Below are 23210 nucleotides of genomic sequence, written 5' to 3'. Positions count from 1 at the left end.
CACAAAGTCCTACTTCACTCAAACTATATTATACAAACGCGCAAACAGACTAAACACACATTTCACTTTTCACTGGAAACGACTTAACTACACAGTTTCAGTTTGACCTCAGTGGAAGTGAGCAGTCACCTGAGCCCCCTACTCCCCCCCCCTCCCCTCCCTCCATCGCTCACTCCCTCAGTCTGCAGCTTTCTGCTGACTCCTGGAATTATGATCCGTTTCCCGTCCGCAGGAATAATAGAATACAGGAGGAAGGGGAGGTCGGGAACGGCTCTGTGGAACAGTAGTGCGGAGTCCAGCTCTGCTGTGGTTATACGCTGAGTGTGTGTCTGCAGTTGCGTTTATATCCAGATGTGCAAATGTGCGATATTTTTCTCTTCATCTCTATAAACTTCACACATGAGAAGATTATCCTTGAACTTGGACACAAACACACACGTGCGCACACACACACACACACACACACACAAACATGCACACACTAATTTAACCTCCACTAATGGCCATAAATCTTCACCCCGTCCTGTTATCTTGACAGTAAATGCCCCACGTACGCGCCGTGCGGCGGGCTGCAGATCTCTGCAGAAAGCGCTGCCAAACCCCCCTGGGCACTTAACACTATCGGCAGTTAGATCCAGACACTCGAGTGTGTTTGGAGTGTGTGTTGAGTGCGTCCTCAGCCGCCTAAATATTTATCACGCAGCTCCCCCAGGAATTTTAATGAGCACTGATGGCGAGCAATCAACACAACAGAGGAGAGAGAGAGAGAGAGAGGTGTGATGTGTCTGTTTTGATTTTCTACTTGTCACTAACAACTTTTACTCTGCTGTGGCGATTCAGCTCCTTGATGTGTGTTGTTTTTTCCTACTACAATCGTAGTTTTTCCAACTGTAATCGTAGTTTTTCCGACTATAATCTTAGTTTGTCCGACTACAATCTAAGTTTTTCCGACCACAATCTTAGTTTTTCCGACTACAATCGTAGTTTTTCCGACCACAATCGTAGTTTTTCCGACTACAATCTTAGTTTTTCCGACTACAATCTAAGTTTTTCCGACCACAATCTTAGTTTTTCCGACTACAATCTTTGTTTTTCCGACCACAATCTTAGGTTTTCCTACTACAATCTTAGTTTTTCCTACTACAATCTAAGTTTTTCCCACTACAATCTAAGTTGTCGGTTTCTTCACCACTTCAGTCACACGTGGAGGCTACAACGACACAACAGCGACGCCATAAAATACCTCCAAAGGACTTGTGACGCGTGTTTCAGCGAAGAAATTCGGCGGACTCCGTCTGGGTGCTGTGACCCGTCGGGAAGTCTGACGTTTTGAAATTATTTTTGAAATTTTTTGATCATGCACAGGAAGCCTCGTTTCTCCGAACACCTCAGAGGAGCCGACTCAGATCCAGCTGGAATTCAGTCAGTGCATATTGAAATGATGACACAGGAAGTGGTGTGTAACTGGACTATTCATGGTCAAATCTGCCCGACGACACCAACGTGTCAGTACTGAGTCGTTATCATAGCGCCTCCTGATGTGCCTCAGATTTGGTCAGAAAAGCCTTCGGATCTTGACGATGCGCTGGCGTGGCGACACACAGGTCTGCAGCAGCTGTTTGGTGTTCTGATCAGGTTCTTGTTCTTGGCCCTGGGGCTCGCTGGCGGCCATAGAAACCTGAACGCAGTGTTCCTGAGAGTTCGTTTCATCTCCACGTGAAATTGTCCCGACACATGTAACATCCCAAGATGTTGTATTGCCTCGGCATATTTGCAAATTGAGATGTTTACTCTTAGAGCTGTGAGGCTGCCGTGTGTGTGTGTGTGTGTGTGTGTGTGTGTGTGTGTGTGTGTGTGTGTGTGTGTGTGTGTGTGTGTGTGTGTGTGTGTGTGTGTGTGTGTGAAGAGTGTAGTGTATGTACTCATCAGGATGACAGGGCCACCCTTTAGAGGTCACTTAACACATTGTGCACAGGCCAAGCTGCACGGGGAGTCAGGGAAGGAAACCTGAGCTATAACTCACAGTTCTAACTCTCGCTCTCCTCTCTCTCACACACACACACACACACACACACACACACCTCTATTTCAAGACGTACACACTGGCCCTGACCTTCCACCTCCTGACTGGGAGTGGCTAATAACTGTCTTGGATTCCTCGAGACACAGCAACTTGGAATTCATTAAAATGTACTCAAGTGATGCTTTACTGGCCTGATTTAAAAATAATAGTATTAAATCACTCAGTACTGTACAGGAACATAAAACATGTGAAACATACCACACATTCCAACTGCAATTGTGTGGCTTTTTTTTTTTGTAGTTCAGTGAGTTTTAAGTGTGTATTGTTGCCAAAAAAATACATTTGACTGTGACGAATATACTGTGAAATTGACTTAACTGTAAATCAGCCAATTTCTCTGAGAGAGATTTTTTGTCTTCTATTAAAGTATTTTTGCAAATATTTGCATTTTTCCTGGTGTTAAGAACGCTGAGGTGCTTATTTCTGTCTTGCAGGTTGTTGGGTTTTTTTTTTTCTTTTAAGATGATTTGATTTCTGATATTCCTGACAGGCACGCCCACTTTGAAACTATATATTCTTGGTTTTATATTTTCCACTCGTCAACATTATTTTTTTGCCCTCCAGAAAGCAGTGACTCTTCTTCTCGTGTCTCTGCTCCTTCAGGGGAGGACATCCCCCACACACCCATCGGAAGGTTGTGATGTCGTTTTTTTTTTTCGTGACCGACGCTGAACTCATCTTCAGGCGCTGCACGACACGAAGCAAAATATGACCTGCAATATTTCTTAAAGGCTAATTGTGTGTCAAATACTATTTTAAATCAAACATTTTACACGTCTTTGACGCAGGCGCTGACCAAAAATCACACAACTCACAGGCTTCTCAGTGAAAATCGCCGATATTCGTTTCAGCCGTGCAGAGGGACTTGTGACTCGTTTGACTTCCAGCAGGGACTCGCTTTGCTCGAGCCTTGAAGGTTAAGACTCGACTAATCTCAGATGGTTTCATGTCAGGGGTTTACTGTCGAAGAAGCCAAACTCGGCAGCAGTTCCACAGCCACGGAGGCTGAGGAACGTCGTCTGTGCGCTCTTTATTCTCACTGTCTTCTCACGACCCATCAGGTTTCTATTTCAGCCCCTGGGGAGGACCTGCTGACCCCGAGCTTGAGAAAGACGGCGCTTAAGTTTTGTTTATAACTTCAAGTCTGATTGTACAAATACGTTCAGTCAAATACACATTAGCTGTTCTGGCAGCACCACAGTGACGTCCAGTCCTGCCAAGGCACGTTGTACAATATTTGCAGTGTACTGTAAAGTCATGCACGTTACTACAAAAGTCTCTTATTCATCCGTCCTCACGTCTGAGACTGGGGGCTTTTGTGCTCCCTGATTTGATGGTGCGTTATTGAACAGTGACAGATTTGTGACTCTGGAAGTCAACAGACTGGAAAAAACAGAGCTTTCTCTCTGCTGCGAGTGTGTCCTCACCTGCACACACACACACATACACACACACCCAGATCACACACCTGGGCCTGCAGTCAACACAGCTGCCTCCGTGTCCCTGCAGCAGCTTCAGGGAAAACTGCATCTTTCTTCCTGTCCTCGTCCATGTCATAAAAGCAATTCATCCAGAGTTTAAAAAGTCCCGGATGGGGTTGAGTTCTTCCATCAAAACCCCCGCCAGGTCGAAGGTCAGAACATCTGGGTCTGCTCGGAACATCTGGGTCTGCTGGGGACATGGAGACCGCGGGCTCCAGACTCTCACGGCGCTCTTGGCTGCGTTATCTGATTTTCTTTGAAGTCTCTGTATTCGCAGTCTCATGTCCACTACTGTACAAATACCAGAGACGCTACTGGACTTCCAAAACCACATCATAGTCCCCCAGCATGCAACCCTCCAAGAGAGAGATAGATAGAGAGAGGGAGAGAGAGATTGTTTTCTGAGACTGCTTCATCCCTCTCCTGTGAGTGGGTGGGTTTTTAGTTGGAAAATGGAGATTAGTGACGTTTTACGAGATGGCCGGTGTCGGCGGTGGGTTTGCTCTGCTGCGTAGGTGCCCTCGTGTGTTTTGGGGGTCAGCCCCTGTGTGCCGTGTGATTTACTGGAAGGCGCTGCAACGATACCAGAATTCCTTTGCGTCAAATGCCTCCTCTAAAACGCTCTTTACTGCCTGTGTGCTTTATGGAGCATGGTAACACCATTTATCTCCCACTTTTACATTTTTAAAGTTTTTTTTTTTTATGGCTTCTCGTCTTTATTAGTGTGTCAGGAAATCAGGAGGCCATGCGGGGAAGCTTCGGGGAGACGGTAGTCGGCGAGGAGATCTTGATGATATCTTCACCCCCCAGTGTGAGGTTCCCCAGTGGAGGATGATTCCAGTCAGACTGGGAATCCAGAGCTGGTCCACCAGAAGACGAGCCAGACGTTGACAGGAAAACAGGTCTGACGTTGCAGCGCAGGTCAGGACAACCAAGGAACGACCTCTGAAAGTTGCAACCAATCAAAAGGCCTCAGAGAGCCTGAAGGTGGGACCAGTGACGGCTGGTGTGGAGTCGCTGGTCCCACTGGTGCTACAAAGTAAAGACTGGAAGTTGAAATAAGAAATATTCATACATGGCATATTCAAGAATAATTTATTATTTTAAAAGCAGCAGTTTCTTTGTATTTTTAGATCAAAATTCTAGTTTTTCTTCCTGTAACACAAAGCACGGGTCATGCTAGCATCAGCTCAAACATGTTAGCTCGCCAGCAGAGGCGGCACGACCGTGTGTGTCTGGCTGTTGGCCACCTGGTTTTCTTCCCTGTTACCGTGGTTACCGGCCCGCCGGCTCTGACGTAGTCGCGGTGAGGAAAGTTGGATGTGTGAGGTTTTACAGAAGAGGTCTTCAACAACTGTACAGAGCAAAAGTTCCTGCCGTCCCCGTGAGCGCGTGCCGCCAGCCTCGCCTCATTTTACTACCTAATCTGGATTCGCCAAACTTTTAGCATTCCAATCAAATTCCTCTCGTCCTTTTCCCGATGCGTCACGATACGGATCGACGCTCCTGACGCTCAGGTGGACTGTGGCAGGACAGTGACGAGGTCTCCGCCGGCGCCGTCACAGGGACGCGTTCTGTTCCGGCTTGACTTCAGCTTATTTTCCAGCAGTTGTTGTTCTGCTCCCTGCTGCATATTTTCATCCATGGGCAGAGCGCTGCTTTAAACAGGATGTACCGAACTGTTGGGTTTGGTTCCAAATCGGATCCATATGAAGATTATATTGTGCCCCCATCTGTTAGTAGTTGATGTTGAATTATTCGCTACATGCTCTGTTTGGGGTGAGTTCACTTGGCCGCAGAATGCTCTTGTTAGCAGTTTGGAAGCAGCTTTTATTCCACTGAGCGGCACTCGCCAGACGGATCTGGGTGAGGTTGTCTGTCACCTGCACAGAAAGCCCGGCTGAGAGAGACCAGGCGCTGGATTAACTTCCTGGATGTTGAACGATGTGGTTGTGTGTTAAGACGGCAGACTTAGAGGACAAGAGTCCGATTTCAACAGACGTTCCCCCTGCCAAGCTCAGATGGAGATTTCAGAGGCACCAGAAGAAGATGATGATAATACAAGACGCTGCTTCCTACTTCCTGTTAGCAGGAGTTACAGTTTGAAATGTCAATGTCGTTGCCAGTGTCAGAGTTTGAGGACAGACAACTAAACAATCCTTTTTGCATTTGGAACACAGAAGAATAAACGGCTGGAGGACTTCAGCCGTGAACACAAGCAGCTTTACAAGCAGCTTGGCATCGGTGCAGTTCTGAAACAAGCTTCTCGTTTGGCTCAGAAACGACCCGGAGACCCGGTGAAGCTGATGAGTGAAGTCCTGCGGTGTGTGCGCACTGAGCCGGTCAGCGCGGCGTGGAAGACGTCCTGCAGATCTACGCGTCAGAGTTGAACAATGTTGAACTTTTACTGTTCGATTTCCATGGAAAAGGGAAGCACATTCTTTGATCGTCAGGCTGGCTTCAGTTGTGAGGAAGGGGAGGCAGGGCTCCGGACCTTCGCGGGGTCGATGGGGGTCCGACCTGCCGCATCGGGTCTGCTGGCGAGTGCGCTGACATTGTTGCAGCCCGTCTTTGTTTAATGCACTTGTAGTAGAAGTGAACCAGAAATCTGAAGCTGCGGTTGTAAGCCTCCATGATGTTTGCCATCGAAGTCTCCTCGGGACATCCTGGAGTCCCCGAGGACATCAGAGCCAAATTAACAAAGACGTCCTGAAGACTTTACTGAGGTGTTGTTTAACGTGACCTCAACTTGACCTTTGACGATCAAACTCTTCTCATTTGAGGGCGTTTGCTCCCGGCGTTCCTGAGATGTCGCGCTAATGAGCCGCTACTGAAGAATTATTAAGTTTAACCTCGGGCGCTGGACCAGCTTCTGTGTTCATGACTCGACCGCTTGATTTTCCCTCTTAGCCGAAATGTTTTCCATCTCAAACGTTAATCAATATAATTATGAAGCAAGTGTGTTTTTTGATTAAATTGCTGACTAATGATTACGTTCAGCTCCATCTTAAATTATGTCTCGTTGCTGAACGTAATTAGTCTGAAAAATGTTTCCAGCTAATGAGTCCGGAGCCAAAAACGGAGTTCTGAACAGAGCTGCTCACATGAGAACGAGCCGTTTGTCCTGCTGCCTCAGACAGAAAATTGGTTGTAGCTTTCATCTGTTGGACTGCATGAGAGGTTAAAAATAAAACCGCTCGTCACTCAGAGGTGCACGGCGTTTTCGAGTCAGGCCCAATAATACCAAAGTGAACAGTGCCAGAGAGAGAGTCAGTGTGGAGATGCGGGTCGCTGCTGTCCAGAAGGCAGCCGAAGCTCAGTCCTGCTGCGAGTTCCTCGTAGAAACGACGGCTACACGAGACGCGCGGTCCTGAAAAACTTTAGATGTTCCGTCGTTCTGCAGGCATCTCGATGACCGCCAACAGAAACCATCACGCCACAGCAGAGACACTTGGACAGTCGTTTGCTTTGTGTTTACTGGGGTCGAAGGTGCAGCGCAGTTCATCTCAACAAGCCAGCGCTTCATAGTTCACCCTCCTCAGCAGCAGGGGGCAGCATATCACCAGAGCGTTGGGGTTTCATCCCTTTAGTGAGGAACAAGTGAGAGCTGAGGCCCCACCCACGCACACTTTGCTACGTCATGGGAGGTTCTGGAGCGAACGTGCTGCTCCAGTCTCTCCACCACGGAGAGATCAGAGTCGAACCGTAGAGCCTTCATGTTTGCGCGTCGCCCCTGGAGGCTCAGATTACAGAGCAAGAGCTTTTCTCTTGAAACCAGGATTTCTGCAGCATGAAAATGCACCTTTAGGGTCGGATTAGGTTTCAGCCCAGAACCACCTGATGAGGGAAAGGTGGAGGTGCATGTTTACAACACTGTGATGGAGCACAGATGAAAACATGGCGTCTCTTCGACTGAATCCGGCGTGTTTTGCAGCTATAATCAACGGCCTCATTCGGCGCTCATCAGGCTCTGTTTGGCTGTTTGCCAGCAAATGTTCGACTTTTATTTGCTGTGAATCTTTACAGCTTCTCACCAAAAGGAAACCAGGCGACCCGCCTCACTCTTCTTCGTGAATCTTCTTCATCAACGAGCGCCATTCTCTCCCGCGAGCTCAGAGGCTTTTGTGGTTTCACGTTGTGCACGAGAAAACCGGCAGAAAGCAGCAGGCGGCGAGGAAGAACTGGGAAGCTGAAGTCTGAACTAAGCTAGAGACCAGTTCTCCCCCCTCCTCTTCACATCATCATTCTTCCTCTTTATATCATGAAAACACAAATGCATTGCATCCCTCAAGTTTCCTGTGAGTCCTGATCAAAAGGGAACTTTGTGTAACCAATTTTAATGTTTATGTCAGAGAAATATAATCCAACCGTTAAAAAAGGACAAGTTGGTCGACACGATGAAGACCTTGACGGTTCTAAGTTCCAATGTTCTCCATACTTTGGTTCATTTCAGTGTGAGGGAGGGAGGGAGGAACAGGACAAAGACGGCGAGGGAATGTGGAGCACAAACCAAAGGCCTGATTGGGTTTCAGGAGCCGAAGAACTGAGGAGAGGCGGAGGTCGTTCCTCGGCTTGATTTTAGAAGTAGCTGAAGAATTAAGGAACACACAGTATCATGGAACTGCAACAACAACAACAAAAAAACAAAAATCATTTTTTCCAGGATCGGGTTTCTCTGGGTTCTTTTATTCGGCCTCTTGAGGTCACTGCGTCTGTTTCTGACACAAACCTGCCAGCGACGCGACCGGGCAAACGTTCAAAAAACAGGCCGTGCAGGGAAACGAGCTTTTTCCAACTGTCTCTTTGGTGGTCTGGAGCAGGGTCTCGCTGGGGCTTGAACCCGGTGCAGAACTCAACAGGGGGGGAAAATGAGTAAGGTGTTGGAGGGGTAGTCTAGGATGAGTGGGGGGTCCTGGACTGGGGGGTGGGTTACACCACCAGAGTCCCACAATTCATCATCATGGTCTGACACCGACGGGGCCGTCTGGTGGAGGGGAGCTGGGAGAGCGGATTGATGGCCAGCGAGAGACATTGACCTCCCCTCTCTCTCCCCAAGAGAGGTGTGTGTGTGTGTGTGTGTGTGTGTGTGTGTGTGTGTGTGTGTGTGTGTGTGTGTGTGTGTGTGTGTGTGTGTGTGTGTGTGTGTGTGTGTGTGTGTGTAAGTTGTCAAGTTCAGACGCCAACTAGAATCTAGTACGTCTTTATATCACGACACTGACACCTCTGCTAGCTGGAGGATTCCTCTCTGCACGGCCATTAGACATGATGAATATTTCTGTCTTCCTTCTCTCCTCCCCCCTCTCTCTCTCTCTCTCTCTCTCTCTCTCTCTCTATCTCAGGACTACCTGCAAGGCGACAGCACCAAAGCGTATCAGAAGTTGGGCTGGAAACCGAAGGTGGCTTTTGAGGTGTGTGAGTCACGTTGCTTTGAATCTCAGCAGCCTGTCAGACCAGGAAATCGCTTTGACGAAGATATAATAACGTAGAATGTTAACAAGAATTCACGATTATTATATCACAAGAATGTTTTCCACTCTGGAAAGTTTTGATGAAATACTCTCAGCCTCAGAAAATTGCTGATGAAACGGCAAAGCCGGGTGGGAGGAAGTGTTGGAGGGAGCGTGAGTGCTGTGGCTAAAGGGGGCCGGGGTTCTGGAGGTCTACACGTCCCCTCAAACTACCTGCACATGTATGGGGGCCGTCCTCTGCCAGCCGGGGTCTGGGCAGGAGCTCCGTATGTGAGGGGAACAGGAGTGAAACCCTCTTGTACTTCTTCATATTTCTGCCTGCTGTGCTGGTTTTAATGCTCGTCCTCGTTTACCTCAGGGGCCGTTTGTCGTCGCGGGACAAAACCGGTGAAAATGAGCCCGTGTGAACAAATCTGTCGCACGCCGGCGGTGCAGTAACGCGCTCAGGCTGGTCTGTAAATAAACACCTCTCAAATCTCACAGGAGCCTGAATTATGGAGGACAAATTGTGGAATCGCTTCTTTTATTAAATTAGTAACTGGAAGCAAAAACCCTGAAAATAAAATATCTCAAAGACGATTATTTTCAAATGAATATCGCGGGAAAACATTTAAAACTCTTTTCATGCCTTTAAAACTATCACTGTCTGACGCCTTCGCTCCTCTGCGTGGACGCCGACAATAAAATACTGGGCTGGGGATTTTTATTTTTTTTTTGTCAGACGTTGTTCATGACAGATGACATTTTCAGATGTTTTCATAAATATGAACAAGCTCACACTCCATTCTGCAGAAATAAAATTGGATTTTACTGCTAAAAAAAAACAACAAATAAATGGCGGTAAAAACATGAACAGCTGCTGGCAGACTTTGCTCTGGTAAAACCAACAATAAAAAAATCAACCGGTTGAATTTAAAAAGTGCACACGGCTGGAAGCCCGACGCCAGACAGATGCATGATCAATAACAGGCCACTGAGAATCAATAAACGATCAAATTAAATGATTTCTCTGTCATCGGGTCTCCTTTGATGTCGCACAGATTTCAGCGTAACACTTCTGGTTTGCTGTCAGAGGCTGGACTCTGAAGAGATTTATTTGTGTTGACGCCAGTTAAAAAAAAAAAAAAGAAGTCGTCCCAGTCGCTTTCCCTTCCTGTGTAAACACGAGATGTTGACCTGTGAGTCTGGGGTCCGTCCGCAGGAGCTGGTGAAGGAGATGGTGGACGCCGATGTGGAGCTGATGAGGAAAAACCCAAACGCCTGAAACCAAACGGGTCCATCGGGGACGGAGCTCTCCCGGACCAACATCATGTGTTTCTACCTGCCGGACTTTTCCAGATGAAGTCATTGTGGTTGTCGTTGTCGTTGTTGTTGTTGTTGTTGTTGTTGTTGTTGTCGCTGCTGCTGAGGTCAAAGTTCAGCCGCCGCGGCCTCCGTGTGTCCTCAGTTCACTTTGATTCCTCTGTCACAGAGGAGATGTCTTTTCTATTTCCACGGTCCCTGATTTAAATCGACTCAGCTTTTATTTATGTTGCCCTGAATCTTTTTGATCCTGACTGAATTTATTTAGACCTCGGTGATGACGTCACTCTTTGAGAGTGGAGGAGCAGCCAGAAACTCCCAATAAATCAAGGCTCAAATGAAGACTCCTCACTGGAAAAAAGGAATGAAAATGAAATATTTGCTACAATAAATGCAGATCTTTTTACACGTGTTCGTGCTTTAGTGTGTGCGTGTGTGCGTGCGCGTGTGCGCGCGCGTGTGTGTCCAGGTTGTGCAGAGGTCGGCTGGCTCAGCTCCTCTCCTCTTCCTCTCCTCTTCTTCCTCTCCCGCACACTGAGCTCTTGTGCTCGGCAGGAAGGGAGTCCCGGTGCCCGCAGTCTGGCTCCAGGGTACGGAGTTTTCAGACCCCGGATCCGGACCTGCTGCGGTCCTGATGAGGGTCGCAAGCCAAATATTTGGGCTCTGCTCGTCTGCTGCCGATTTAATTGAAGTCTTTCATCAGCTGTTGATCCTTGAGGCGAACGCGCTTCTCTTCCTCCTCGACGCATTCAGTTTTTGATTTTTTTTTAGAAAAAAATTACATTTATTTATTTATTTGTGTATTTAAATGAAACTTTTAATTAAAAATCGACATTTTGGTGTCGTGAATAAATGTTCTCCCCTTTTAGTGAATTAAATCTAAAACCTGCACAGCTTAGATTTACTGAATAAACAAAGTATATTTACCTCATTAATAGTAAAAAAAAAAAAAAGAGGAGACGAGTGTTTCCAGGGGTGACAGGAGGTTTTAGTTCCGTTTATTTCATGACATTTTTGTGCTGACTTCACCTGCAGATTATTTTACTTATTTCACATCAAATTATTGTTTTTTTTCCTTTTCTTTTAATTGGTAAATTAATTTGTAAAGATTTAATGTATTTCTTTAAAAAAAAAAAAAACCTTTACTGATTTTTTTTTTTTTTTTTTTGGTTACAAGTTGACCGCGATGGCTTTCGGCTTTTCTTCATGTGACGCATTTTTCCTCTCTTGTCACAACTCGACGACGTTCCTGCATTTCCTCTCTTAGTGGAATAAACGGGAGGCAGAGCCGGAAGGTAAAAAAAAAACAAAAAACAAAAAACTTTTATTATTATTATTATTATTATTATTATTAAGATAGTAAAATATTTAAATATTTGCTCATTGAACGAATGAAGGTGCAGAGGACTGGCGGTGTTTGTTTTTACTGGAGATGAAGAATTAAACATGGCGGCGGATGAACGTGGAGTTTATTTGTGACGTTCAACTTTTGTTATTTTTATCATTTATTAGCTGCGTTATTAAATTACCTGATACATCTGCGATTGATGGATCAACAAATTATCAGTTAAAAGGAGGTGTATTTGTTCCCGTCTTGATTTTGTGTTTGTGCAGCAGCCCTGCAGGTCGGGGTCCTTTTTTGGGGGGGGGGAGACAACACCTAGGACGCTTCAAAGTCTCTGTGTGATGGCGGAGGACAGCGCTGCGTCTGTGCGTTCAAGACCAGATCCAGATGTTCCTCTTTGACGTTTTTTTGGGCCCCTGACACCGCGCTGGGAGCCGAACACACACACACACACACACTCTCTCACACACTCACAGGTGCACCGCTTTCACCCTCCCTCAACAACCAGACAAACCTCAGTGATCAGGTTTGTTCTGTTGGACGTGAGGAGACCAGCAGCGACTCACGCAGCTACACAAACACCTTCCCGGGGGTGGGGGTGGGGGTGATGGTGGGGGGCCTCGGACCCCCAGAAACTCTCATTATTGCACCATTTTTCACGCGGTGGGGGAGGGAAAGGTAACGTTCGATTCCGTGCAGCAACTTTAGAGATTAAATTTTTTTTTTTGTTTTTAATTTGTCTCTACAGGATGAGAGGACACGGAGACGGTGATGTGTGATGACATGAAAACAAAAAAGTATAGGCACTTGGATCAGCCCCCGCCCCCCCCCTACACACACACACACACACACACACACACACACACACAGGCCCTCGAGGACCGTCCCAACCCTCCTAACCGCCTGCCTGGTTCCGTGACCGTCAGCTGCTGATGAGAGGCTCTGTCTCGTTACCGTTAGACGGGTTCTTAATTTCCAGGGTTTTGGTGAGGAAACAACGCGGAGGCTCTCAGGCTCGCCTCACCCAAGCAGACATGAGTAATCAAACTCAGATCCTTGCTATTAAATGAAAAACTGTACAAAAAAGATTGCCAATAAAATTCAGATATTGTACTAAATCCGTCCTGACAACAGCTGGAATTAGAAACAACAATAACATCCGGGTTCTTTATTAATGACTGCGGGGTGGTGCACCTCACTGGCGCTAAATAGCGGGTGGCGCTAATCTGGAGGCTTTAACCGCTTTGATGCAGAAGAAGAATTTTCATGAAACATTTGAGGGTTTTTTTGGGGGGGGCTTTTCTCCCCTGAGAGCTCAGTTGAACACACACACACACAAACACTCACACACACAAACACACACCTCTCTTCAGCTCCTCCATCTGTGCGTGTGTGTGCGTGTGCGTGTTTTGAACGCCCTCGCTGCAATAATGAGTTATTTGAACATCAAATGCGTCTCATGTCATTAAATATGACGTCAGAATACTTATTTTGATGTTCAATTCGCTCCGTAAAAACGCGTAGAATCCCAGCCAGACTGGACTGGTACCCGCCGTCTGTTACGTCTGTCGCTACGTACATTGCGTAAAACTCGATGAGAAAAGGCTGAAGAGTTAAAAACTCTCCGCAGCTGCAGCCGCAGCACCGTCTCAGGCCTCTGGCGCTCTGCAGCCACACATGAAGCGCGTGTCTCAGGTTACTGCAGCTGCGCGTCACGTTCATGTCGTCCTCAACACACACACACACACACACACACACACACACACACACACACACACACACACACACACACAGCTCTAAAATCAGCCGTAGAGGAGCTATTCACGTCTTTACTGAATTAAAAGTAAAATTTTTAAAAAAGTGATCTATAAATCTATACGTTTTCATTTGTTTTATTTTGTCTGCCTGAGAAGTCACGTCAGTGTCCTGCCAGTTCGTGAGTATCAGAGTAATTATTATTACTATTTATTATTATTATTACTATATAAATATTATTGTTGTTGTTATTATTATTGATCAGATTATTAATCCCAGAGCGTCTCCGAGCTGCAGCTGCAGACGCTTGCATCGAATTCAGGTTCATATCTTTTTTTTTTTTAATTTTCTTTTTCTGTTTCAGGGCCTCCTGGTCGGGACGGTAAGGGACACCTGAGGTGCTTGGTTTGCCCCCCCCGTCATGAAGGCAGGTGAGACGGGGACTGTGGTCTCTGACGTCAGAGGGAAAAGAAGTGATCAAACTGCTCTGGTCTGTTTCATTCCTTCACGATCAGTGGGATTTTAAACTGCTGGTAGCCACAGAAGTCCATCTGCACCTTAAAATCATTTGTGTGTTTTTTTTTTATAAACGTTGAACTTTTGAAACTGAATATTCAGTGAAATGACAAAGACCTCAGAAACACGTCCGGACGTGACGTGGTGCAGCAGCAGCTGGGAGGGTTGCGTGTTTGAGCGGTCCTGCTTTAATCCGCGCGGTTATCGATGTGTCATTGATTATTGATTTCAAACTCCAGTCTCCTCGAACGTCGCAGCTGTCTTGTCTCTCCTCTATTCTGCCCCCGAGCTCGGAAAGCGGCCTGTTGTCCTCCAGGACTCCGTTCCGTGGTTCTGTGCTTCAGCTCCGGAACCCGGGCCCACGCGGCCCCGGCCTGCACACGGGCGCACTGGACGCTGAGCTCCTGAAACGCTGAAGACGACCAGCAGCCGCCACACCGTGAGTGAAGCAGTACCTTAATGTACGTCATCAATCAATCAGCCGCTGCCCCCCCCCCCCACACACACACACACACACAGGTGAGCGCGCGTGACAACAACGGGCTCGACTGGAGGCCTCCCGGGGGTGGGGGGGTTGTCAGACACTTCCAGGCTGCTATCAGACTGACTGTCACGGTTAAGCTACATATTCACCTCTGACACACACACACACACACACACACACACACACACACACATTCCAGAACAATTAGCAGCTGCTACTCCTCCATCACTTTGGCTTCTACATTCAGATTTTAGCCTCTAATTTGTGACAATCAGCATCAATTCGAGCCCCGTGACACCGTTTTACTTTTTTCTTTTTTTTCTTTTTTCTTTTTTGTTTGAACGTGTGTGTGTGTGTGTGGGGGGGGGCTGACCCACATCATCGAGGAAGTATTGAATTAAATAAACACCTGACAGCAGCAATATCTCCAACACAAGAAGCTGCTGCTGTGATACTACACACACACACACACACACACACACACACACACACACACACACACACACACACACGCACGCCGTCTCCACCTCGTCCTGCGTGAGTTAGACCTCGAGCACCGGTTAAATGTCCCCTCCGGACACTCAAAGCAGCCCCGGGAGCTTCTGCATCCAAAGCCCACGCCATCGTTCACTGACAGCGGTCTCTGGAAGCAGACGGAAGCCGGCGAGCCTCGTGATGACGGATCTGTTCTGCTGACACGAGGCCTTCAGTCCCTCAGACCGCACCGCCGAGCTGCTGCTGCCGCCACACGTGTATTTATTTACTGCTCACACACACACACACACACACACACACACACACACACACACACACACACACACACACACACACACTAGACTGTACAGGTCAGACGTTTTGAAGTGGGAAGCCCAGATTTGTGTCTGAGTTCAGGTTTGAAAGGCGCCGGCGGCTGTTGGAGCTCCAGCGGGACGCGGCGGGTCATTCTGAGCACCAGTATCCCCACTAGAAGCATCAAAACCCGGCCTCAGCTCCTGAGCTGCTCGGCCGCTTCGAATTCGCTGTTTGCTACCCCCTGACGCGTGTGCTCACGACGAGACTTTTCCCTTTTACTTTTTAAAAGTTGCAACCACTCTCAAAACACCCTACAAATTAATGTGAACTTCTATGAAACAGGAAGAACTTCTGCAGCCAACGCGCTCTGACCTCCAGAGGCCTGAACTGAAAAACGCTCCTTTTCACTAAGAAATCACTCCAATTAAAATCAAATAGACGGCACTTTATTAAACAAACAAAATGTAATGCCTTCAAAAAAATAGTTTTAACAAATAGGACAAAATGAATAAAATATATAGGCTACAAAGTTCCCCTCTATATCTATACAAGAACTGGGACAAGAAAGGCAGCAATAGAAACTTGGAAAACGTTGCAAGTGTTTGGTCCTCAACAGGCCTGTCCACCCTTCTCCTAAAAAATAAATTACTATATTTAGGCTATAATTTACAGTCTATAGTCATAAAAGCTGGTATTCGAGCCATCTTTATAAACAATTCTCAAAGTGAGAGGGAAAAAAAACTTACGTGTTTTTGGTGTTACACGCCTCGACACAGACCAAAAAAAAAAAAACTCAATCTCTTATGTCCATTCGGGATGTGAGTGAAAGACCAAAAATACAAAAAAATAAAAATAAAAAATACAGGACAGTATATATTAAAGTTATTAATTTAAAGGTGGGATTGTGGCTCTCAGAATTTGCTGCAGTCATAAACAAAAGCTCCTGAGGCGCGGTAGAGGGACTGGCCGGACGGGAAGGCCATCTGACAGCTATTATTCCCGTTAACCGGGGAGCCGTTCAGCCCGATCCGCTGGGACTCGAACATCTCCCGCACAGAGTGGAAGTTCTGCTGCTGCGTCGGGTAACCGGGGCTCAGGTGGCTCAGGTCCCCGTACCAGGACGCGAGCCGGCCCTGGTGCCCGTGGTGGCCGTCCTGGCCCGCCTGGCTCAGGTTGCCGTGGCCGAGCGGGGACGCGGTGGTCGTGGTGATGCAATAGTCGGGCAGGGCCTCCTCCACGGTGCTGGAGGGGGCCAGGTGACCCCCCGCTGAGGAGGAGCGGTCCCCCGCGTACAGGCTCATGGCTTGCATGTTGCAGTGATACGTCGCGTTGGAGTTCGTGCTGATGACGTTCTGGTTGCAGGTGGTGGAGCTGTACGAGGAGGTCTGGTTCGGGGAGTAGTTGAGCGACAGCGAGGGGGTGATACCTGTCCGAGAGGAGGCGACGAGAGGCGGGGAGAGCTCGGCCTGCGGCGACCCCCGCAGGGATGTCATGATGTTATCCACGCTGAAGCCCTGCGCCGGGGCCCCGCCGTGGTGGTGGTGCTCGGCTCCGTCCATGCTGAGTGACCGGGTGGAGGGCACGCTGTGCGGGCTGCCCGCGGACATGCTGCTGCTGCTGTCGGGGCTCTCGATTTTGGGCACCGCGCTCAGGGTGGGTGACGCGGCCTGCGGCGGTGTGGAAATTCCATTCTCGGTCTTTATATCCTGGATCCGCACCGGTTGAGAGCCCTGCACCGGCGGGTCCTGCTCCCGGCCCGGGGTGCGGCCAGAGGGGTCTTTGCCCGTCCTGTCCCGCTCCTCTTTATCCCTCTGCACGTCCTTCTTTTTGAACCTCCTCCGTCGCCGTAGGAAGCTGCCGTTCTCAAACATGTTGTAGGAGTCCGGGTCCAGGGTCCAGTAGCTGCCCTTACCGGGCTTCTTATCGTCCCGGGGCACTTTGACAAAGCACTCGTTGAGGGACAGGTTGTGCCGTATGCTGTTCTGCCAGCCCTGCTTGTTGTCCCGGTAGAAGGGGAACCTCTCCATGATGAACTGATAAATCCCGTTCAGGGTGATCTTCTTCTCCGGCGAGTTCTGGATCGCCATGGTGATGAGCGCGATGTAGCTGTAGGGGGGTTTGACCATGTCCTTGGGCTGGTGCTGGGGGGTGTACGGGCCGTACGCGCGGGCCATGCTGGCCGGGTACTGGTCGTGGGCCGCGTGTGAGTACATACTCATGGGCGCAGGCATCCCGGCGTATCCGCCGCCGGCCCGGTAGTAGCTCTGGTCGCTGCTGATGTACGGAACAACTCCCAAAGAGTTGGGGCTGGAGACGGAGTAGCGCGCCTGCATCCTGCGCAATGCGTAAAACCTCCCGAACTTTTTTTTTCTCCCCCCCAGAAACTCACGACCTGGGTGCGCGCGCTCCGGTTCAGTTTCTCTTTCTCCCCCTCGTGCTGCCTGCGAGTCGGATTGAAGCCACAGCTCGCCACGGTGAACCGGAGAGAGAGAGAGAGGGAGAGAGAGCGCGCGCTGCTACACACCGAACATTTGTGAAAGTGAGAGGGGGCTGAGAGTGACGCTCGAGGAGCCAGAAACTTTTTTTTTTACTGCGAACATTTTTTTTTCCCTTCCTTTTGGCTTCACGAGCTGCTCCTCCCCGAATGTGCGCTCCATCATCCAATTGGAGGACGAAATGAACCTGTGGAAAAGCTACATGGCGATAAAAGTCCCCCCTCCCCTCCTCACACACACACACACACACACACACACACACACACACACACACACACACACACACACACACACACCTCCTCCCTCCCACCTCAGATCTGGAATTATAAAAATGTTGTTCAGGGTCTGCCAGGAGTTCTAAAAAATGAGAAATATATTAATTCTCCACTGATGTTGATATCAGAAAAATAAAATAACTTCATAGATGTGTATATAATCCCAGATGAATCAATCACAATTCCCCCAACACTCTCTCTCTGTTTGCTTGCGTCATCATAGGCTGAACGAGGAGCCCAGGCCTCCACCTCCTCCTGGAGGTCACCGGTGTTTCTGCTTGACTGAGTCCAACATTTGATCAAGATGCAGAGCAGCGACCTCCCCTCAGCCTGCCGCGGGTCTCCAGGCCTCCATCAGCTGGTGCAGCCGCTGAATAAACACGCGGGACATAAAAGAGAGCGAGGCCGGGTGGAAGGAGCCCCCCCGCGCGCGCTCCCCGACCGCGCCGGTGGGCGGTGAGAGGAGAATAATTAAAGTTTAAATGAAGATCGTTTGGTCGAGCCGGGTGAGAAAATGCTGCCGGGTGCGAGTTGGAGGACGGAAAGCCGGAATATTCCCCCAAATGTCTTTCACACCGAGCGGGTGTTAACGGAACCATCAGGTTCCCACGGAGCTCGTGGACGGCGATGATTCCTGAAACTGAAAACCTGCCTTCTTACAAAAAAAAAAACAACTAGAAATGTACAAAGTAACACTATAAAAATCCCCTCTGGATATATAATTTTTGTTTTGTGTTCCATTTATTTATGTAATCACGAACCCACGAACACTGAACACCAAAGTCCTTGTTTTATATTCAGCTTTTTTATGAACGTTTGTTTACAGGCTGTTCCTTACGTCACATTCAATCCGACAAATATTACAATTGCGTCTGAATTGTTGTTGGAAAACAGCCATTTTGGAATCGTTGATATTCCCACAGCAACATTTGGAGCTCGGGTATTAAAATATTTGTAGATGTTCTTTTATTTTTATTATCATTATTATTATTATTATTATTATCATTGTTATTATTATTATTATTATTATTATTATTATTATTATTATTATTATTATCATTATTATTATTATTATTATTTTAAATCTTCTTGTCCTCAGCAGCAGCAGGGAGGCCTTTAACCAACAGGCCTACGTCATTCATGAAAATATTACATAATCCAGTGAATATGCCATAAATAGTCTGCGTGCCTCTCAGCTGAGACAATCTTCTCTTTATGAGTCCTAAGGCGATTCGTGAGTCACAACGTGGAGGTGATTTAACGTTCATTTGTGGGACTGAGTTTCCCGGCTGCGTCCTCAGGTCCCTTTAATCCCTCCCCAAACCCCTGACGTCATGAACTGATCATTTGTCGAGGTGAATTCATGGTGGTGATCAGCAGCTTTGGGTGATGAAATATTGATTGTGAAGATGACGGAACCATTTCAGTGTGAAGGCTGACAGCGCAGCGGGAGGCTGAATAAACCAAAATGGCAATCAATCTTTTTTTTCCCTCTCTTTCTCTTCTGGAGATTCAGACTTCCGTTGACGTCAGTCTGATGACGTCCGTCAAGTCTTGTTCTCACTTGTGTTGTGTTGTCTCCCCGGTGTTCTTTGTCCCCGTCATTTGCATGTGGCGCTGGTTCTGCAGCCTCGGATCAGCGACAGCAGCACCTGGACGCGACCCGCCTCCCAGCCGCGACCGAGCAGCGACCCCTGCTGACCACAGCACTCACCCGCGGGTCTGCACACGGTGGTGTGTGTGTGTGTGTGTGTGTGTGTGTGTGTGTGTGTGTGTGTGTGTGTGTGTGTGTTGTCTTCCAGGTTTTTTTTCTACCAGAACGTTTCATCTCGTAGCACAAATTTTCATCCAGATATTTTTGAATCAAAGAACATAACAACATGAATATTAAATCAGTTAAGAGATGAAATTGAATCCATTTTACTAGAAAAGATTGAAACGACCAAAAGGCCACGTATATATTTTTTTCATAAATGACACTCTCCTGCCCTCTAGTGGTCACTGCGCCCAAGTACAATAACGAGTGCGTCCATCACGAGGCCGCTGACGTCCTCCGTACTCTGTATTCACTCTTCAAACATCAGTGTCTCCGCTGCCACATGTGAACGTTCCTCGCCAACAGTTTTGATTTTTGATTGTCTTGGTGTTTCATCGTCTCAGCATCCCAGGACGTTTGTCACCTGACGTGGGAGGTCGAATGGCTGCCCAGCACACCCATAAAGGAACCTGGAACAGCCTGTGTTTGAGTTCCTGTTCGTTCATCCCAGCACGTTTGCCTCTGCTGGGCTCCTCACCTGAAAAACCTCACTGAACCTCATCCTCATTTCCTGGATTTACTGATGCCGTGTTTCTCCCTGTTCCCACTCCACTGTACGCTTCGTTTACAAGTTCCACTCATTTAAAAGAGTGAAGGTCGACCAAATATTTAGAAGTGCCACGTATCCCAGCTTCCAGTGAATCAGATTCAGAGAAAACAGGAAGTTTCATCCTCAGGATTTATCGATGTTGTTGTTTCGTCTACGTGTTCCTGATAAATATCTGAAGTATAGCTTTTGTGTAAACAGTACACGCAGTCCCAGTGCCACCCACCATCCTCACGGGACAAAGTTCTTCATGTATTGATTCTGTCCTTCAGCTTCAGCCTCCCGCCAACCTGCATGTGACGGTGCAGGGGGTTCTCCTGTGAGGTCGGAGGACGAGGAGCTGACAGGAGGATCGCAAGGTTTGTGGGTGCGCCAGGCCAAAGGTGGAGGGGAGACCCGGATTGAGTTGAATTATGATCCTTAGGGTGTAATCTGCTCCCCGTGTGTGTGTGTTTGTGTGTGTGTTCTCGATGTTTGTTTGTAAGTTTCAGGGGAAAGTTTCCCTGGCAACAGTTAGGAGAATGAGTCAGTTTGGGATTTTTGGGTTGGTGGGTTTGTAATGGATGGATCTCCAAGTAGGCACATGGGTGGTGGTGGTGGTTACGATGGTGGTGGTGGTGGTTACAATGGTGGTGGTTACAATGGTGGTGGTGGTAGTGGTGGTGGAGATGGTGGTGGTTACGATGGTGGTGGTGGTGGTGGTTACGATGGTGGTGGTGGTGGTGACGGTGGTGGTGGTGACGGTGATGGTGATGATGGCGGTGGTGGTGATGGTGATGATGGCGGTGGTGGTGGTAGTGATGGTGGCGGTGATGGTGGTGGTGACGGTGGTGATGGTGATGATGACAGTGATGGTGATGGTGGTGGTGATGGTGATGGTGGTGATGATGGTGATGGTGATGATGGTGATGGTGGTGATGAGAGTGATGGTGATGGTGGTGATGATGGTGGTGGTGATGGTGATGGTGGTGATGATTGTGATGGTGATGGTGGTGATGGTGATGGTGATGGTGGTGATGATGGTGGTGGTGATGGTGATGGTGGTGATGGTGGTGGTGGTGATGGTGGTGGTGATGGTGATGGTGGTGATGGTGGTGGTGATGGTGATGGTGGTGGTGGTGATGGTGATGGTGATGATGGGGGTGGTGGTGATGGTGGTGGTGGTGACGATGGTGGTGGTGACGATGGTGGTGGTGGTGATGGTGGTGGTGATGATGGTGATGGTGGTGGTGGTGATGGTGGTGGTGATGATGGTGATGGTGGTGGTGATGATGGTGACGATGGTGGTGATGGTGATGGTGGTGGTGATGATGGTGGTGGTGGTGATGGTGATGGTGGTGGTGATGATGGTGGTGGTGGTGGTGGTGATGGTGGTGATGGTGGTGGTGGTGGTGGTGGTGGTGATGGTGGTGGTGGTGGTGGTGATGGTGGTGATGGTGGTGGTGACGATGGTGGTGGTGGTGGTGGTGGTGGTGATGGTGATGGTGACGATGGTGGTGGTGGTGGTGGTGATGGTGGTGGTGGTGGTGGTGATGGTGGTGGTGGTGGTGGTGATGGTGATGGTGGTGGTGATGATGGTGACGACGGTGGTGATGATGGTGACGATGGTGGTGGTGGTGGTGATGGTGATGATGGTGGTGGTGGTGGTGGTGGTGGTGATGATGGTGGTGATGGTGGTGGTGGTGGTGATGGTGAAGGTGGTGGTGATGATGATGATGGTGGTGGTGGTGGTGGTGATGGAGCCAGAGGTGCAAAGGACAACAATTTGAGGAAAAGAAACAAAAACCCTGCATCCACAGAACTCTGGACAGATCGAGACAAAAAAATACTGTAACATGTTTTGAATAAAATCATATTCTTCTTACGTTGTAATTATTTCAAGCTATAAATTAAACCCATTTTGCAATAAAAACCAAAATTAAAAGCAACTTAAACATTTGCACTGCAAGAGTTAAATGGAGTTGAAACAAAAATTCAACTCATCTTTTTATCATTTTAGCGGCTAAAATCAGTGACGATGAATTTGATTTCTTGTGTTCAAATCGACTGTAAAGAAAATGATGTCCTAGCAGCCACATCAGTTCAAAGGTCACACCTCCTGTGATAAAGGAAGTAGCTTCTTCAAAATAAAGGCACCAATATGGGAGATATTTCACATTTCAGACATGGGTAGATATGGACACAAGGATGCGATTATTATTCCAGAACACGTTAATTATCCATTTCTACTTTTTGTTTGTTAAATAGAATCGAAACGCTTCATTTCAGGCCAGCGTTTCTCAAGTTAAAGCGCTGTCATTTACCCTCTAGCGCCCTCTTCTGCTGCACTGATGCAGCAGCTGCAGGGAATCAAAGGAGGGAAGCCTTGATTTTTATTTTATTATTTAATTCAAAATTCCCACTGTAATGAGACGCTTCTGTCCATGTCCCCGTCCTCCTCGTCCCGGTCCTGTGGGATACGTGTCTTTGTCAGCACTTCCCCGTGTCATCGACAGTGTTTATATTAAGTGCCTAATTAAACACAGACAGAATTCCAAAATATTCCAGGACCTCAAAGCCGTTCACCCAAAGAGCGCTTTGGAATTGGTTTCCAAATAAATAGCTGCCAGTCATCCATGTGCAAAGCATTAATCTGTAGTCGAGAGCTCCGGCTCAGACTGGTTTGAAGAGGGTGAAGCTGCTCTCAAGGCCGTTCGGAGCCCTGCAATGTGGGTCCCTTCCCCTTTTTACCCCAGAACTGGACATGGAAGACCAAACAGCCGAGTGCAAAGAGCTCCTCTGGAAACTTAAATCAGGAAATGGAGAAAGTGTTTGCTTTAGACGACGCGTTGGGCTGTTTTTGATTGTGCGC

At 48.0% G+C, this 23210-nt stretch overlaps 2 protein-coding genes across 3 annotated transcripts in view; one reads left to right on the top strand and one right to left on the bottom strand.

The window, feature by feature from the left end:
• gmds (GDP-mannose 4,6-dehydratase) overlaps positions 1-10796 on the top strand; it is a 157212-nt gene extending 146416 nt beyond the window's left edge. Inside the window, exons 10-11 of the mRNA XM_086223266.1 lie at positions 8904-8972; positions 10234-10796. Coding sequence (XP_086079392.1) covers positions 8904-8972; positions 10234-10296 — 132 coding nt within the window. The 3' untranslated portion in view covers positions 10297-10796. The remainder of the gene's footprint in view (positions 1-8903; positions 8973-10233) is intronic.
• A 4854-nt stretch (positions 10797-15650) lies between these two features.
• On the bottom strand, positions 15651-17931 carry LOC147249436 (forkhead box C1-A-like). Of its 2 annotated transcripts, XM_086224922.1 has the most exons (2): positions 17510-17931; positions 15651-17332 (listed from the first exon to the last, which is right to left on the bottom strand). In XM_086224922.1, exons 1-2 carry the CDS (start codon positions 17557-17559, stop codon positions 16138-16140), a joined length of 1245 nt encoding a protein of 414 aa, XP_086081048.1. In that variant the 5' UTR covers positions 17560-17931; the 3' UTR covers positions 15651-16137. The 2 variants fall into 2 exon arrangements, with proteins under 2 accessions (XP_086081048.1, XP_086081047.1); XM_086224921.1 differs by having other exon boundaries at positions 15651-17930.
• Between the last annotated feature and the right edge of the window lie 5279 nt (positions 17932-23210).

This window comes from Aulostomus chinensis, chromosome 14 (assembly GCF_037954235.1).
Source record: "Aulostomus chinensis isolate RoL2024-O1b breed Wild chromosome 14, RoL_Achi_v1.0, whole genome shotgun sequence".
In the NCBI taxonomy this organism is placed as follows: domain Eukaryota; kingdom Metazoa; phylum Chordata; class Actinopteri; order Syngnathiformes; family Aulostomidae; genus Aulostomus; species Aulostomus chinensis.
The sequence above is the reverse complement of the archived record's forward strand: the minus strand, read 5'-3'. Positions and strand labels throughout refer to the sequence as shown.